A 15,456-nucleotide genomic window follows, 5' to 3' on the forward strand; every position below is an offset into this window, starting at 1 on the left:
AGCTGCAATATATCTCCAGTGAGCTGGAAATGAAAGCTTTCCGCTCCATTCCAAGCTCTAGAGTTTTGCTTGAATACAAGATGCACAGTGTTTTATTGGCAGAGACCGGAAGGCACTTTGTATCTTCTGTGAGATGCATAGCAATCATATGTCAAAGTCCATCCCAAACGCTGGCCTTTCCAGGTAGTGTGGTCAAAGCACACACATTTGCACGCACCAACTTCCTCTGACAAAAGCAGATGCTACTCCCCAGTTTTCATCTGCAAGCAGGAGACCAAATAGCTCTCAACCTATGCATTGCTTGCCTGCTAATCCGATTGCCTAGCCATGATATATGATTGCAGGCTGGATAGTTTTATAATTCCAGAAGGTCATGGGCTAATGACTCAACCTCTGCTTAGTCAGTCTTCGGTCCCACTGAATAAAGATGAGCTCATGGATATGCAGTTAGGCGGCCTTGTGCTACACTCGATACGTCTGTGCAGTATTGCTCTAAGGCTATGAAAGTGGACGTCACTGAGCGTTCATGATTTCATACGTAGCACCAGCGCAGGGACAGCTTGATCAAGAATTACGTGAGAAAGCCATCGCTAGCAGGGAGGGAAGGCGGAGCAGAAAACTCAAAAGTGCAAGACGCAGGAATTCGTTGTAGCCATGAGTAAATCTTCTATATGGGATGCAACCCTTTTTTTTTGTCCAAATGTTTGCAGCTTCTCACGGTCCACATAAGGAAATGTGGTTTTGCTGTAATTGGAACCTGCAATATGATTTTGTATCAGCTAGATCATTGGCTTTTGGGAACTCAAGCTCTCCTTGCGCCAGTGCTATTTTGGGGAGGGACTGCACTCTGTTCCTCAACAGTGAGGGCTGCTCTATTTGTGATACAGCACATTTTGGGGGTGGAGAGGATGACTCAGGCAGGGCCCTGGGCATTAGGGGTTTTGTATGCTGCCTGCCTGGGAATTGCAGGTGGACAGAACAGGTCCTGCTTGAGATTTTCCCATCAGCATCTAGCTGACCCCATGGCCTGATCCAGCACGGTTCTTCTTACATTCTTATTTCAACCGGCTTGCAGGCACCCGTGCACATGACATTAGCATGCCAAGTATCCATGAACACATGACTCTAGCAGGCTGAAATTGCATACATGAGTGCAAGTGATCAGGTTCATACATGTCACTGAGCACGTGGAACCTCACACCAGGAAGTTGAAAAATGCACAGACACGATCATGTTTAAATCACACCTGACAGGACTTAACTACCAGTGCAAGGAGCTACCCATTGCACAAGGAAGGTGTAGGAAATCTTTGGCCCTCCAAATGTTGCTGACCTCCAACTCCCATCAGTCCCAGTTAGCATGGCCAGGGGTGGTGGGGATTGTAGTTCAGCAACATCTGGAGGGCCATAGTAACCAGAGGCGTCTTACCCATAGAGGCTAGTGGCTCATGGTGCTAAGTTCTGGAGGGCGCCAGGGAAGAGGCGGAGTCTGGACATGGTGCTTCCCGGCATCAGCTTGCTGCCCTCACCCGCCTCCGCTATGCCGTGCCAAAGCAGCGCATTGCCCGGAGCCTCCGTCTGCTATGGCCACCATGGCATGAAGCGCTTCCAGCCTCCACCTCTTCCCCGTCAGAGGAGCCGCCCTCCAGCTGCTGCCTGCCTCCTCCAGCAGCACTGTCCTCCCTAAAAAAAAACTCTGGGAAACGGGAGGGGAGACCGGAGGGAGCTTTGCACCACGGCGCCGGATATGCTTAAGACAGCCCTGATAGTAACCTCCTGGGAGTCCCCTACTTTTTTCTTCCGCATTCACCACTTTCCTGCAAAGATCAGCACTAGGTCAATGAATAAGATTTTGGTGGATTTACTGCCTGTGCATATTGATCTTTAGTAGATATGCAAAGAGAAGAATATTTTTTGCTTGCAACATAAAGGTTTCCATTACTCTGCGAAAGGAAGCCCTTGCCTGTGTAGAGGTACACACAAACACAGAGCACTTCTGACATGCCACAACAGGGAAATAAACATCTTATACACTGGATTTTCTTAGGCTCTTTGCATAAGTCAGAACCGATTGTGTTGTTCAGCACTTTGGGAAGTTCTCCCGTAACCTAAGGCAGAAAGCTTTGCTTCAGACGCATAACATATATCTTATATCTCCTTCACCACTAGATTCTAAGAGAGTGGATTGAAAAACCAGCAGTTTTGATGAACCATTTACAAAGCTTTGTACAGAAATATACGAAATGGTCTTCCTGCCAATCTTCATATCATCTTGACGAGTTCTTTGCAGATTTCATCCCCCCCCCCATGCATAGCTTGCAACAGCAAGGTTTTTGCTTGCTTTACTGGTGCTGAGCTTTCCATTCCCCCCCCCCCCCACACACACCATATTCTCACAGTAAGAAAGTTACAGTCTAGTCCTTCCACATTGTGGTAACCTATGGTGTATTCCTTCTTGGCTCCTGCATGTCTTTTCATTCATACTTGTTTATAAATCTTTGGAGAATGAAATGCATTGGCAGTGCAAAACGGGGTCAGGTGTGTGTGGGGGGAAACTGTTAAGCAACAAAGTCAATGCAGGAGGTTTTCTTTTTTTAATTAAGATAAGGCTTCTTGGGTTGCAGGGGAGGGTGTTATCTGCAGGCGCAGGATTCCACTGTCATGTTTGGGTAGACTTTGAGTACCACGTTCTTGTTTTCATCGAAGAATAAGATGCTGAGAGACGACATCTTGTCTGGGACGCAGCAAGGCTCTGGAATCCCAGAGACCACACCCACAGCTCTCACAATGCTTTGGATAGTTGCATGGTTGGAGGGCTTCAAGGCCTGCAGAAAAGAAGAACAGCAGTTAACTGGGCTGGGAACACACAACATTTAACCGATCCTTTACAGCAGCACCACCGTGAATAGATCTGCAGTGTTTTTATACCAGGTTTAATCGCCAAGGCTTCCCTGAAAGAATGATGGTTTATTCCGATGCTTTAGTTCTGATGGCTGTTTTGGAATTTGTTGTTTAATAATATTTTGACCTTACGATTGCGGTTTGAACAGGGATCGCTCCGTATTTCAGGATTGTTATATCTCAGTCTGGTTAGGCATTATTTCAGGTTGATTAGAGATAAAGTGACTTGGAATGTTTGCAGCTCCTACTCCTATGAGTGTTTATGTTTACAGAGTTCAATGAGTTCCTTGGGCTACTGTACGCCCCTTGCACATAGGTTAACATTACTAATTAATTCTGCACATTACAGTTTATGTAAGTGGAAAAAAAATCATCAATCAAGCCATCTTATTGGATGCTGTACACCTTCCTTAACAGATCTGAAAACCAGCTCTGATAGAGCAAGTGGTTGGTGACCCAGGGCTTGAAATAGCTGCAGTGTTGGATATTACTTATTGAATGCCATTCACAAACCGCTGCATGCCATCCTTCCTCTTAAGAGCTCATGATGTAATAAACGGAGGCTGCCCAGTTTATACTTGACTTGCTCTGTATTGTCTATAAAGGGACAGGGGCTGAATGTGGCTCTCTCTTTTTGGCCCTTTGGACTCTCCTCAGGTCACAAACCCTCTTTGCCATCGGGCAAAATAATGTTTTCACCTTGATCTGTTAAGATAGTTTCCTGCAATTATTAGTAGCAACAAAGTGCATCTTGCCAAACATGCACATTAGCGGCCATGTCTATGCAAAATCAGGTTTCCTAACTGGATGTGGGAACATGCGTACAAATTGATGGTGCTCATATGGTTTTCCCAGTAGTGATGTATGGAAGCAAGAGCTGGACTACAAAGAAGACTGATTGCCGAAGAATTGATGCTTCTGAATTATGGTGCTGGAAAAGACCCTGATGTTGGGAAAGATGGAGGGCACAAGGAGAAGGGGACGACAGAGGACGAGATGGTTGGAAAGTGTTCTCGAAGCTACCAACATGAATCTGACCAAACTGCGGGAGGCAGTGGAAGACAGGAGTGCCTGGCGTGCTCTGATCCATGGGGTCACGAAGAGTCGGACACAACTAAACGACAACAATATGTTCCCCCAGCTGACTCCAGTTACCAGAACTGCATGCTTGTAGCCCAGAAAGCAGCAAAGCTGGAAAGCAGCAAAGCTGGAATACGAGCCAACTCTTCAGCAGGAAAGTGGGGACTGGATTCTGTCCCCTCTCTGCCTCTTCCCCATCAAACAGCTAATCCAGGCGGATTCCAGCTCCCCTTATCACGCTATGCACGGCTATCTCTGGCTGTTGCACATGCACTTTGTTGGATTTGGCCTCTCACTCCATTCAAGTGCAGGCGGGTAAGATGTGTTTTTAATTTCAGTGCAAGATGCAATTTCCCTCCCGGTAATCTTTAAATTCCTCTCCAAAATGGAACATAATGCCAGCAGACCTCTCTCCCTTTCCACAGATGATTTGCTGAAATGGAAGGTGTAGCAGTTTATAAAGAGATCTCTCTTGCATCTATTAACACCCCAAAATGGGAAAAAGGGGGTTCCCCAATGCGCTGCTGTTTGAGCCAGTCAATATCTTACGCAATAATAATTTACAATATATTGTTCTCTGTCTTATGTTCCTCCCCCCCCCCCCAGTGTTCCTGTTAAAGGATGTAATGCATAAAATGTGGGGTGGAGTGGGGCAGGGAAGAGGAGGAGACCTTAGAGCCAATTGTCTGGATTTCTTTTCCAGAAACATTTCTAGAGGTCCCACATCTTTAGAGTATGGACAAAATGAAGCCAGAATACAGGAGAAGACTATTTTACTGCAGGCATATGGATTAGGACAGAGAAATGAAGGCTCTTATGCTATCCCTAGACATGCGCAGGAATTTTCTAAGGTCCTTTTGCTCTCACTGAATGCCAGGAACAAAAGGTTGCATTAGGGATCCATGAAATATCCATTGTGTCTTATGAGCTAGAAGGAATTGGAAACAGGTGCTCTGCTTATGTCGAGTCTATTTTATTAGGAACGCTGGGAGCTTGTGCTTCTCCAAAGTCAATTACAGTTTCTGAAAGGGGGTTGTGAGTTTATTGTTCTGCTTTTGTGGTTTTATGCACAAAATAGCAATAAAGATGTTTGCTGGCCTGCGGTACCCTTCCTGCACGGTTGTGGTATGAGAGCAACTACTCTCCGCTTGACGCAGAGCCTTGCTTGGATGCTGTTTCAAGTTTAAATTTAAAACTCTTGGTTTTCCCTTCCAGGCACTGCACTAAGAAATATGAATGAACCTCTTGTTACTCAGAGCCAGCCTAGACATTCAACAGAATCAAGCTGTAAAGTTTTTCCTGGTCTTCAGGCTATAGTAAAATAGCATGTCAAGGAGGATTCCCCCCCCCCCCCGTTTATTTCCTATGTGCAGTTTCTATATGAACATACAGTGCGGCACTTGAAGCAATACAGTGCAGCAGAAGTGTCACCATTTGGTTCTCCAAAACTGGGAAACAGAGCCTGCCAATATGGTGTCCCAACGCCCCAGAGTTTGCTGAACTACAATTCCCATCATCCCTAGCAATTTGTGTTGGTGCCTGGGACCGATGAGAGTTGTCGTCCAAAGCATCACATGGGCTACCCATTGTGTAAACTGACCCACAGGGTCATACTAGATGTGACGGCAGCAGTTCTATGTCCTTAAACACGAAACTGCTCTGATCATGCCAAGTGTCTGACCGAGGAGAAGGGAATCCTTCTTCCTGCCTGAAGCTTCTCTCCTGAGCTGCTGTTCTCCTCAGCCGAACTCTGACCCTGGAAGTGGGCTCAGCTATCCAAAAAGTTATTTGGGAGCTATAAGCATCAGCAGGCCCAGAGAGTTCGAGTTTTGTGCCACCTTCTTGCTGTTAGAATCAGATTGCTTATTCATTCATTTGGTACATTTGTAGCATGTATTTCCTTCAACCTTGCCGACAAAGGTCCGTATAGTTAAAGCTATGGTTTTCCCAGTAGTAATGTACGGAAGTGAGAGCTGGACCATCAAGAAGGCTGATCGACGAAGAATTGATGCTTTTGAATTGTGGTGCTGGAGGAGACTCTTGAGAGTCCCATGGACTGCAAGAAGATCAAACCTATCCATTCTTAAGGAAATCAGGCGTGAGTGCTCACGGGAAGGACAGATCCTGAAGTTGAGGCTCCAGTACTTTGGCCACCTCATGAGAAGAGAAGACTCCCTAGAAAAGACCCTGATGTTGGGAAAGATGGAGGGCACAAGGAGAAGGGGACGACAGAGGATGAGATGGTTGGACAGTGTTCTCGAAGCTACTAACATGAGTTTGGCCAAACTGCGAGAGGCAGTGAAGGATAGGCGTGCCTGGCGTGCTCTGGTCCATGGGGTCACGAAGAGTCGGACACGACTGAACAACTGAACAACAACAACAACAAATTTCCTTCAAAGTGTTAGAGATGGCATTACATTATTAATTGCGAAAATATTTGTGCGCAGGCGATGGCTGATTTACGTGCATCCAATTGATGCTGGACCGCAAGGCGTCAAACCCAGAAGTGACCTGAAAACGTCATCAAAAGTCACTAAAAGGGCGGAACTGGGTGGGGCAGAACATTTTACACAGGCCCCAACAGAACTGACACATGGGGATCCGGAACGTAACCCCCTGCACAAAACAAGGACTGCCTGTATTGCTAAACAGTGGTACCTCTGGTTACAAACTTAATTCGTTCCGAAGGTCCGTTCTTAACCTGAAACCATTCTTAAACATGAGGCACGCTTTCGCTAATGGGCCTCCTGCTGCTGCTGCCGCCGCGCAACTTCCGCTCGCATCCCGGGGCAAAGTTCACAACTAGGGGCATCTACTTCCAGTTACCTGAAGCGTTCGTAAGGAGGACGGTACGTAACCGGAGGCTCCACTGTATAATAAAAAATTGCAGTTTACGGCAATAAAAACACACAACATATATTCTTCCCCATCATTTTATTCTTATTAACAACCCTGTGAGGTAGATAAGACTGAGGTGTCTGGCCAAAGTCAGGGGGAAGGTAATAGCATCTATCTCTGTGGTATGTGTGTGTGTGCGTGTGTGATTTACAAAATAAAAATTAAAAAATGATTTGGGGGCTCCCATCTGTGTTGGGGGCACCGCTGCTTTTTCTTCAAAACAAAAGTGGGCAATTTAAGCATTCTTTTCGAAAAGTGTTAATAATGTTATGTGTACGTTGGCCCATGAAGCAAAAACAGCAGCAACAGAGGAGGCAGCGACAAAACTAGCCAATGCAGGCTTGTAAATAGTGGCTTGCATGATTCTCAGTGAGCAGTTAGGGAACATTTTGTAAATAAATATTAAGACTTCCACCCGCCACCTTTTTATGACTGTCAATACAGGTGACTAGTGCTGTGAGTTCAGACAGGTGGGCTGGTGAAAACACTCGTGGACTGGTAACACCTGACAATTTTATATGCAAGACGGGACCTAATGTGTTTATTAGCTAAAGAAACAAGCCTGTTCACCACCTTGAGCATTATATGGGAAAGGTAGGACAAAAATATTTTGAATAAATAGCTGTAACTAGTAAAATAAATAAATAGGCATAGGTATATTCTGAAGGCTCTTGTTATCTAAACCTAATGCAGACCCCAGAGTCAGAGCAGCTACGACAGCAGCCTCTGCTCCCCAAATTGGTGATCAGCAAATTTTCCAGGGACAGCCCCAGATTTACGGAAGCTGCCCTCAGTTTCTGCTTTGATCTCAGAATGTTCCACTTTTCCTTAGGACACTCCTATTTTCGTTGGAGAAATGTTGGAGGATATGGAAATATGTGACCCTCTGAGTCAAGGAGATAAGCAACTATACAACCTCTAGAAGTCAACTGGAGGCATCCCTGTATGGGGAAGTTTCTAAATGCTTTGTTATGTTTTTATATACGTTTGAAGCCTCCCAGAGTGGCTGGGGAAACCCAGTCAGATCGGCTGGGTGTATATAGAATGAAATTGTTGTTGTTGTCAAAATAGGATGTCCCTGTTTTCATTGGAGAAATGTTGGAGGGTGTGCCTGAAGGCCAGAAACAAAAGCGGATGTGGCTCTTACCTTAGCACCATAGGTGGCATTTGAGCCACACACAAAACCAGAGGGTTGCTGCACACACCCAAACCTTCCAACCATGCAAACAAGAATCATTGCCACAGGTCAATGACACATTCCACGCAGGCAAAAGCACTCCAGGAGGGTGTGACCTGAAGGGATTCCCAAGGGCCATCTAGAGAGGCCTGGGGGCCACATTTGCCTCCTGGGCTTCAGGTTCTCCATCACCCCTGGGCTATAAGAGTAGATAAGCAAGAGGAATTCCTTTTCAGAAGCAGTTTTTTTGTCCTAGCTTTCTCTCTGTGTAGCAATTCTTTACGTGTGGGACTGTTGAAATGCTTGCCCAGTCCTCTGCCTGCAATACTTTTTGCCGCATATATTTGTCTCTGCATTAGAGCAGCTCCAGACTTTGCACAACAGCCACCTTTTGTGTTGCGCAGGTGTTTCCTGTAGAAAACACATGAAGTGTAAAAAAAAAAATGATGAGTGTCCTTAGACACCTACGGACATGTTTTTGGGAAGCTAGATGAAAGTAAGGCTGTTAAGACAGACAGAGTGGTAATGATTGAAATCCACATGGATTTCCCCTCTCCACCTCTCCGTTTTTATTATCTTCCCCCAGCTCCCAGCTGGTCTGCATCTGGATATCAAGAATGCCTACCCGAGCGAGAGAGGGTTAATGGGAACACGGCAAGGAAGGGAAAAAGGAAGAAGTGTGAGTAGTTACAAAGGAGCAGAGGAAGCTGTCTTGTATCAAGTCACACCATCAGACCATAGGAATGGAGGGAGAATTTGGTTCAGTTCACATTTAAAGGCAAACCGACTGAACTTGCACTTAAGATGGTGAGCCATCTTCTGAGGAAAAAAAAAACCAAAATGCAACAACTCTCCACCGGTTTGCGCTTCTCTGAATTTTGCAATGCAGCTCTCCAGCCAAATAATGTGTATTAAAAAGCACTGGAGAGCCAGTGTGGTATAGTGGTTAAGAGTGGTAGACTTGTAATCTGGGGAACCGGGTTCGCGTCTCCGCTCCTCCACATGCAGCTGCTGGGTGACCTTGGGCTAGTCACACTTCTCTGAAGTCTCTCAGCCCCACTCACCTCACAGAGTGTTTGTTGTGGGGGAGGAAGAGAAAGGAGAATGCGAGCCGCTTTGAGACTCCTTTGGGTAGTGAAAAGCGGAATATCAAATCCAAACTCTTCTTCTTCTTCACATATTAAAGTGGATGTAAATGCATATTTTAGTGAAAATGACATATAAAAGTGCATTATATTAGGGAAAATATCGCACAAAGGTGCATTAGATAAGGGATAATCACTTTGCAAAAATGTGAAAGAAAAGTCCTCATTGCCCAAGTAGCTCAGCTGGTTAGAGCATGGCGCTGATAATGCCAAGGTTGCAGGTTCGATCCCCGTATTGGAGAGCTGCATATTCCTGCATTGCAGAGGGTTGGATTAGATGATTCTCAGGGTCCCCTCCAACTGTACAGTTCTATGAGAAGACTGGCATTGCCTTGCAACTGCATTGCAAAATTCAGAGAAGTGCAAATTTCACAGGATGGCTGCACTTTGGAGAGCAAACCAAATGCAAACTGCATTTAAACTCTAGAGGAATGCCCTCGCCCCCCGGCTGCAAACCTCTAGGCCCCATCCAGGCACTGACCAGAATCAGCCCTGCTTATTTTCAACCAAGTGGATGCACCACGTGCCTTCCTCTAGAGTTCCCTTGAAAAGAAAAGAGGTCTACCAGAAGCAATCCCTTGAAACATTATATGGGGAAATGACAAAATATTTTGTTTCACGAATCTTTGGGGGACTCTAACACGACTTTTGTTTGCTGTTCTTCTGCTTAAATGTGGTTGTTACTGATGTTTATTTCTTTGCAATTTTTTGTGGCTTTATACATAGTATTCTTGGGGTGTTGTTTCAAATTGTAAGCAGCCTTAAGGGCTTTGTGAGAGGTCAAATGTTGGCGGAATAACAAAAAATAAAGGCCTATTAATAAGTCAGAAACCCAAAAATATAAAATAAAAACGCACCACTGTCATACGGCAACATCAGCAGAGGAGAATCCCTTCCCAAACCAAAGGCAGCCATCTGCACCCACCGTTCCAGGCACAGAAACTGGTGAAATAGGCAAGTGAATCTTACTTCAACATTAGCAATGAGTCAGAGTCCTTCACGGCACTTGAGGGCCACAGGGTCAAGCACTCTGCCTTCCAGCACCTCGTTGCTGCTCCCCAACATCAGCTGCCTGAGTTGATCACTTCACTCTGCCTAATGATAGGGCTGACATGGCCAGGGGCACCCAATAGTTAATAATAATGATGATGATGATGATGATGATGATGATAATAATACCCCGCCCATCTGGCTGGGTTTCCCCAGCCACTCTGGGTGGCTCACAGAATACGTAAACATAATAAAGCATCAAACATTAAAAACTCCCCAATAAAGAGCTGCCTTCAGATGTCTTTCAAAAGTTATGTACAGTGGACCCTCAGGTTACGTTACCTTGTCTTTTGGGTTGTGAACGCGGCAAACCCACAAGTGGGTTTGCCACTTGCATGTGTGCAGAAGCACTCTGCAACCCCATGCGTGCACGCAGAAGTGGTCCTCTGGTTACGGAATTGCCGGGATATGGCATCCCATTCGTAACCGGAGGTACCACTGTAGTTTTTTTTTATCTCCTTTGACATCTGAAGGGAGGGCGTTCCACAGGGAGCGTGCCACTACCGAGAAGGCCCTGTGCGTGGTTCCCTGTAACTTCCCTGAAACCAGCTGAAGACCCTCAGAGGAGGACCTCAGTGTCCGGGCTGAGCGATGGGGGTGAAGATGCCCCTTCAGTTAAACGATTAGGTTGCTGCTTCTGAAGCTCTCCACACCTGCCTGCCTGGCTGCCATTCTCCTAGCATAGGTTTTGTGGAAGGAGGCACGCAGCAAGAGGGGGTTAGGATGCCTACAAGATAGGTCTGAACTTCAGGATATCGCCAGTAATAACAATGTCATGGAAAAAGAGGACAGAGGGAAGATTTTTCTCCCTCTCTCATAGCACTAGAACCTGTGGAAACCCAACGAAATGTTGAAAGATTCAGGACAGGCGAAAGTATTTCTTCATGTTATGCATAGTATATAAATCGAATTGACAATAATAATTTATTTGTGCTTTTATCTTGTGAACCACACTGAGATCTTTTGATGAAGGGCAGTATATAAATGTTAACAACAACAATAATAATAGTTAAACTGTGGAACTCTGTTCCACAGGAGCAGTGATGGCCACCAACTTGGATGGATTTAAAAAATGAACAGACAAATTCATGGAGGAGGAGAAGACGGCTATCAATAGCTACTAGTTACAGTCCGAGACTGTAATGGTTCTGAATACCAGTTCCTGGAAATCACAGGAGGGAAGAGTGTATCCGTGCTCAGGTCCTTGGTGTGGGTTTCCCACAGGCACCTGCACCATAGCAGCTGCCCATGGAATCCAGATGGTCGCTGAAACATCCCATGCCAATGGCGTGATTTCTTCTCCACCCTAGTGGAACCTCGTGGCTTAGGGCATCCTGCTCACCAACCAATGCACTTATTTTCCAGCACACCAAATTTTATAAAGCACTAAACACGGTTGTATTTTATTATTATTTTTTAGAAATGGGCATGCAGGGGATATTAGTGATGATTTACCAGGCAGTCACGAGTTCACACATTATTATTACCCAATAAGCAATTTATAATATATTTGAATTCTGTACAAAAGCCTCCTGTAATTCCCCCCTGTAACTTTATTTTTTTTATCTTAGTTCTGGATTCTTACTTAGCCTTTAGGAAAAGAGGGGGGGGAGGAGGGAGAGAGAGAAAGCCCACTTACTGCATACTATAGTTTAATAACAATCAAGCTGGATTTTATTGACATTTAAAAAAAAAAGCCACGTGCAGTTTGTTAAAAGCATTTTTTCCGCACTGTGTAGAGATAAAGCAAGATTAAAAAAAAAAACAAGAGAGAGAGAGAGAAAAAAATACTGTACCTTTGGAATCGGGAACTGGCATTCACCTGAGCAATAGTAAGCATCAAAAGATTTAGGGGAAATAATCCATTCGCTCCAGCCAATATCTGCAAAATCCACTTTGAGGTAGCGCCGTGTGCAGTATCTCGGCTCATTCCACTGCTTCCTCCTTGCTTTTTTCAGGGTCTGCTCATCGAACTGCAGCGTCTGGCTTTTCTGGTGGTTGTTCTTTCTCTGCTTCTTCTTGTTCTTCGCCCTCTCCGCCAGCCGGGGCTGCAGCGTTTTGTAGTGCTTCCTCTCCTCCCAACCTTCGTCCTCGCTGTACTGGTACTCAGCGCCCGGGAGCTCATTGTTCTGCAGAGGGAGCAAGACGCTGGCGGAGCGCTTTTGCCGCCGTTCCCCCAGCCCGCGTTTCAAATGGCTGTCTAGTTTTGGAAAGCTGGCTGGAAGTGGGCTCCAGTGCCCTTGCAAGCTGGAGACGACACTCTCAGGCTCCGAAATCGCAGAGTCGTTCGCGTAAACGAGAATGTACGGCTCGTAGCTGGGATGCATGTTCTTCCAGGTGTGCCGGCCGACAGAGGCCATTTTGACTCCAATGAGCAGGTCGTTGTTCTGCTTTGCCTTACTCAAGACTTGAGTAATGTTCTTCCACTGCCAAGAAAGGACGTCCCGAAAAGCAGTGGAGATGTTGATGGGGTAATGCCCCAGGGTCCGAGTTTGGTTTCCCGATGGAGGAAAACTCAACAGCGAGAGGCTGATCTGCATGCCGGGCTTCCTGTGCCCATGGCGAGAGCAGCCCTTGATATGAGGGCAGTTATTGCTACTGTTCTGCAGATCCCCAACATAGTAATGCAACAGAGCAGACAAGATGTTCTCAGACTTGGTGAGGGAGGTCAGGTTAAAAACCCGCACTTCTTTGTTGCCAGGGATCCCTAGGAGAAGAAAAAACATAAATTTGTGAGGATAGAAAAGGTCAGGTCTGCCTGTGACTATCATACAAGTCAGTTTAACACAAAATTTCACTTTTAATTGCAACAAATATTCATTCGTTTCCTTTAACTGATTCGTCTTGGTCTATAGATAAAACAGGACTTCAGCTGATCAATTGGCAAGGATGCATTTTCATCAATGGGGCTGAGATGGGAAGGACACACTAGAGTCTGCTTTGCTCCTTTCTTGGAACGAACAAGAAAATGTTAAATATAGAGGTGGGAATTTAACAAACCCGAGCTTGCCTTTTCTTCCTCCCTCCCCAACCCTTTTCCTCTTGGGTTGTGTCTTTAGAATGTAAGCCTGAGACTGTATTATTACTGCTATACTGCATCAGCACTGATATTTTAAAGACACCCTGCCCTGGAAACTGTTTTTTTTTTTTTTATACTGAGGAGCAGAATCAAAGTGCTTTAAGTAAATAAATGAATAGAGTTGTACATTCTCCAACATAATACAAAAAGCAACCATATCCACAGATGATTCCTCATTGTAGTGGGTTGGACTAGATGAACCTCAGGGTCCCTTCCAACTCTACAATTCTATGATCATAGAACCATAGAGCACAATTCTGAGTACATGCCTCCCCAGATGTTAATCCCACTGAGCTCAGTTGGGCTTACTTCAAAGTAAGTGAGTATGGAACTTTAACCTTAAAGCAGCTTCTCCCATCTAAAAATAAAATTTCTGCAACCACCACAACAACAACAATTCCCTATCTTTCCTCCAAGGATCTTAAGTTGGCATGTGCAACTTATCTTGAGAACAACAGTAGGTAAGGCTGAGAGCTCAAGGTCACCTAGTGAGCTTCATGTGGTTGAGTGGGGATTTGAACCCTGTTCTTCCAGGTCCTAGTCCAGCACCCTAACCACTACACCACACGGGCTCTCATGATTTACATTCATGCAGGCACACTCATCAGGATTCTGGGATTTGCTGTAGGGAGGGACGGGAGAGAAAATCAGTCCAGTTTGCATTTTAATGCCAGTTTGCATTTTAATACCAATCAACTTGCACTTCCCAAAATAAGGCGCGAACCGAAACACGGGTTTCCTCTGAAAAATCACACTTCTGTGACTCTTGCAATGCAGTTCTCCAACAAAATAACTGGACAAAAAATGTGCGTGTTAGGGATATTATATATGTGAAGAAACGCAGCGTATTGAACAAAACAGCACACGAAAATGTGAATATTGGGTGGTTGGGGAAAAAGAGAATCTGAAATTGGCGGATTCATCCATTCCTAGCTGTATCTCCCTGCTGCATGCAGATAACGTGGCAAGCATAGGTTTTGCAGCCTTGGGATGTGTGAAATCGTCTTTCGTTTGCGAAAATACCCGGAGTGTTAAAATATGTGTTTCCCCAATTTGTCCTCTTTTGGTTGGACAGGGGTCCTGCTGCTTGTGCTGGAGCTATGGAAGGAAGTTGCACGGCACCTAACGGCGAAGAGAGGGAAAGCATGTCCATCGAAAGATTGACATTATCTGCTTTAATGAAACAATCCTGTTTGCAGCTAGTTTGGAGGGGGTGTTAAAGGGGGAGATAGACAGATAGACAGATAGACAGACAGACAGACAGACAGACAGATAAAATAATAATTTATTATTTATACCCCGCCCATCTGGCTGGGTTTCCCCAGGCACTCTGGGCGGCTCCCAATCGAACATTAAAAACACAATATATTAAAAACTTCCCTAAACAGGGCTGCCTTCAGATCTCTTTTAAAAGTAAGATACTTGCTTATTTCCTTGACATCTGATTGGAGGGCATTCCACAGGGCGGGTGCCACTACTGAGAAGGCTCTCTGCCTGGTTCCCTGTAACCTCATTTCTCCCAGTGAGGGAACCACCAGAAGGCCCTCAGAGCTGGATCTCAAGTGTCTGGGCTGAACGATGGGGGTGGAGGCTGCCGGGACACCCCCTCCCCAAATGCTCAGAATTATAAAGGCAAATTGTAAAGTCTGCTGCAATCTTAGCTGGGAAGAAAACTCCTGTTCTAGCTGGTGCTTCTTATCTTCCATTTTGGAGCTCCAACCTTTTAAACAGTTGCAGAGAGCCATCTGGAAGCAACCTTAGTGCTCTGCGACCTATGACAACTTTTTAAACCTTCTTATAAAATTGGTGAGCCCATACAGACAATCAAAATAGCACAGAGTGAAGACTCTTGTCCCTAGATAGTTTGGTCAGTGATCTCACCCTTTTAGGATTTTAGCATACTTCAGGTGTAGGTTAGTAGCAAAATGGTCGTCTCTACCCAACAGCCATTTGCATCATTGGTGCTGTGGCAATTGCTCAACTCCATGTAGAATTTAAACCAGATGGAAAAGGCAAGAAGACGGAATTGTTTTCTCCAGTTCTGTTCAGAGCACGTTGTGGAAAAATGATGAAGTGAAACTCAAACAAGAGGGTCACATATTCTGGTTTTAAAGCCATTCCACTAAA

At 45.4% G+C, this 15,456-nt stretch overlaps 1 protein-coding gene across 1 annotated transcript in view; it reads right to left on the reverse strand.

Moving 5' to 3' along the window:
* Positions 1-2,597: 2,597 nt before the first annotated feature.
* BMP3 (bone morphogenetic protein 3) overlaps positions 2,598-15,456 on the reverse strand; it is a 33,891-nt gene continuing 21,032 nt past the window's right edge. The window contains exons 2-3 of the mRNA XM_033160817.1: positions 12,047-12,957; positions 2,598-2,824 (exon numbers count right to left, since the gene is read on the reverse strand). Coding sequence (XP_033016708.1) covers positions 2,633-2,824; positions 12,047-12,957 — 1,103 coding nt within the window. The 3' untranslated portion in view covers positions 2,598-2,632. The remainder of the gene's footprint in view (positions 2,825-12,046; positions 12,958-15,456) is intronic.

This window comes from Lacerta agilis, chromosome 9 (genome assembly GCF_009819535.1).
Source record: "Lacerta agilis isolate rLacAgi1 chromosome 9, rLacAgi1.pri, whole genome shotgun sequence".
NCBI lineage: Eukaryota > Metazoa > Chordata > Lepidosauria > Squamata > Lacertidae > Lacerta > Lacerta agilis.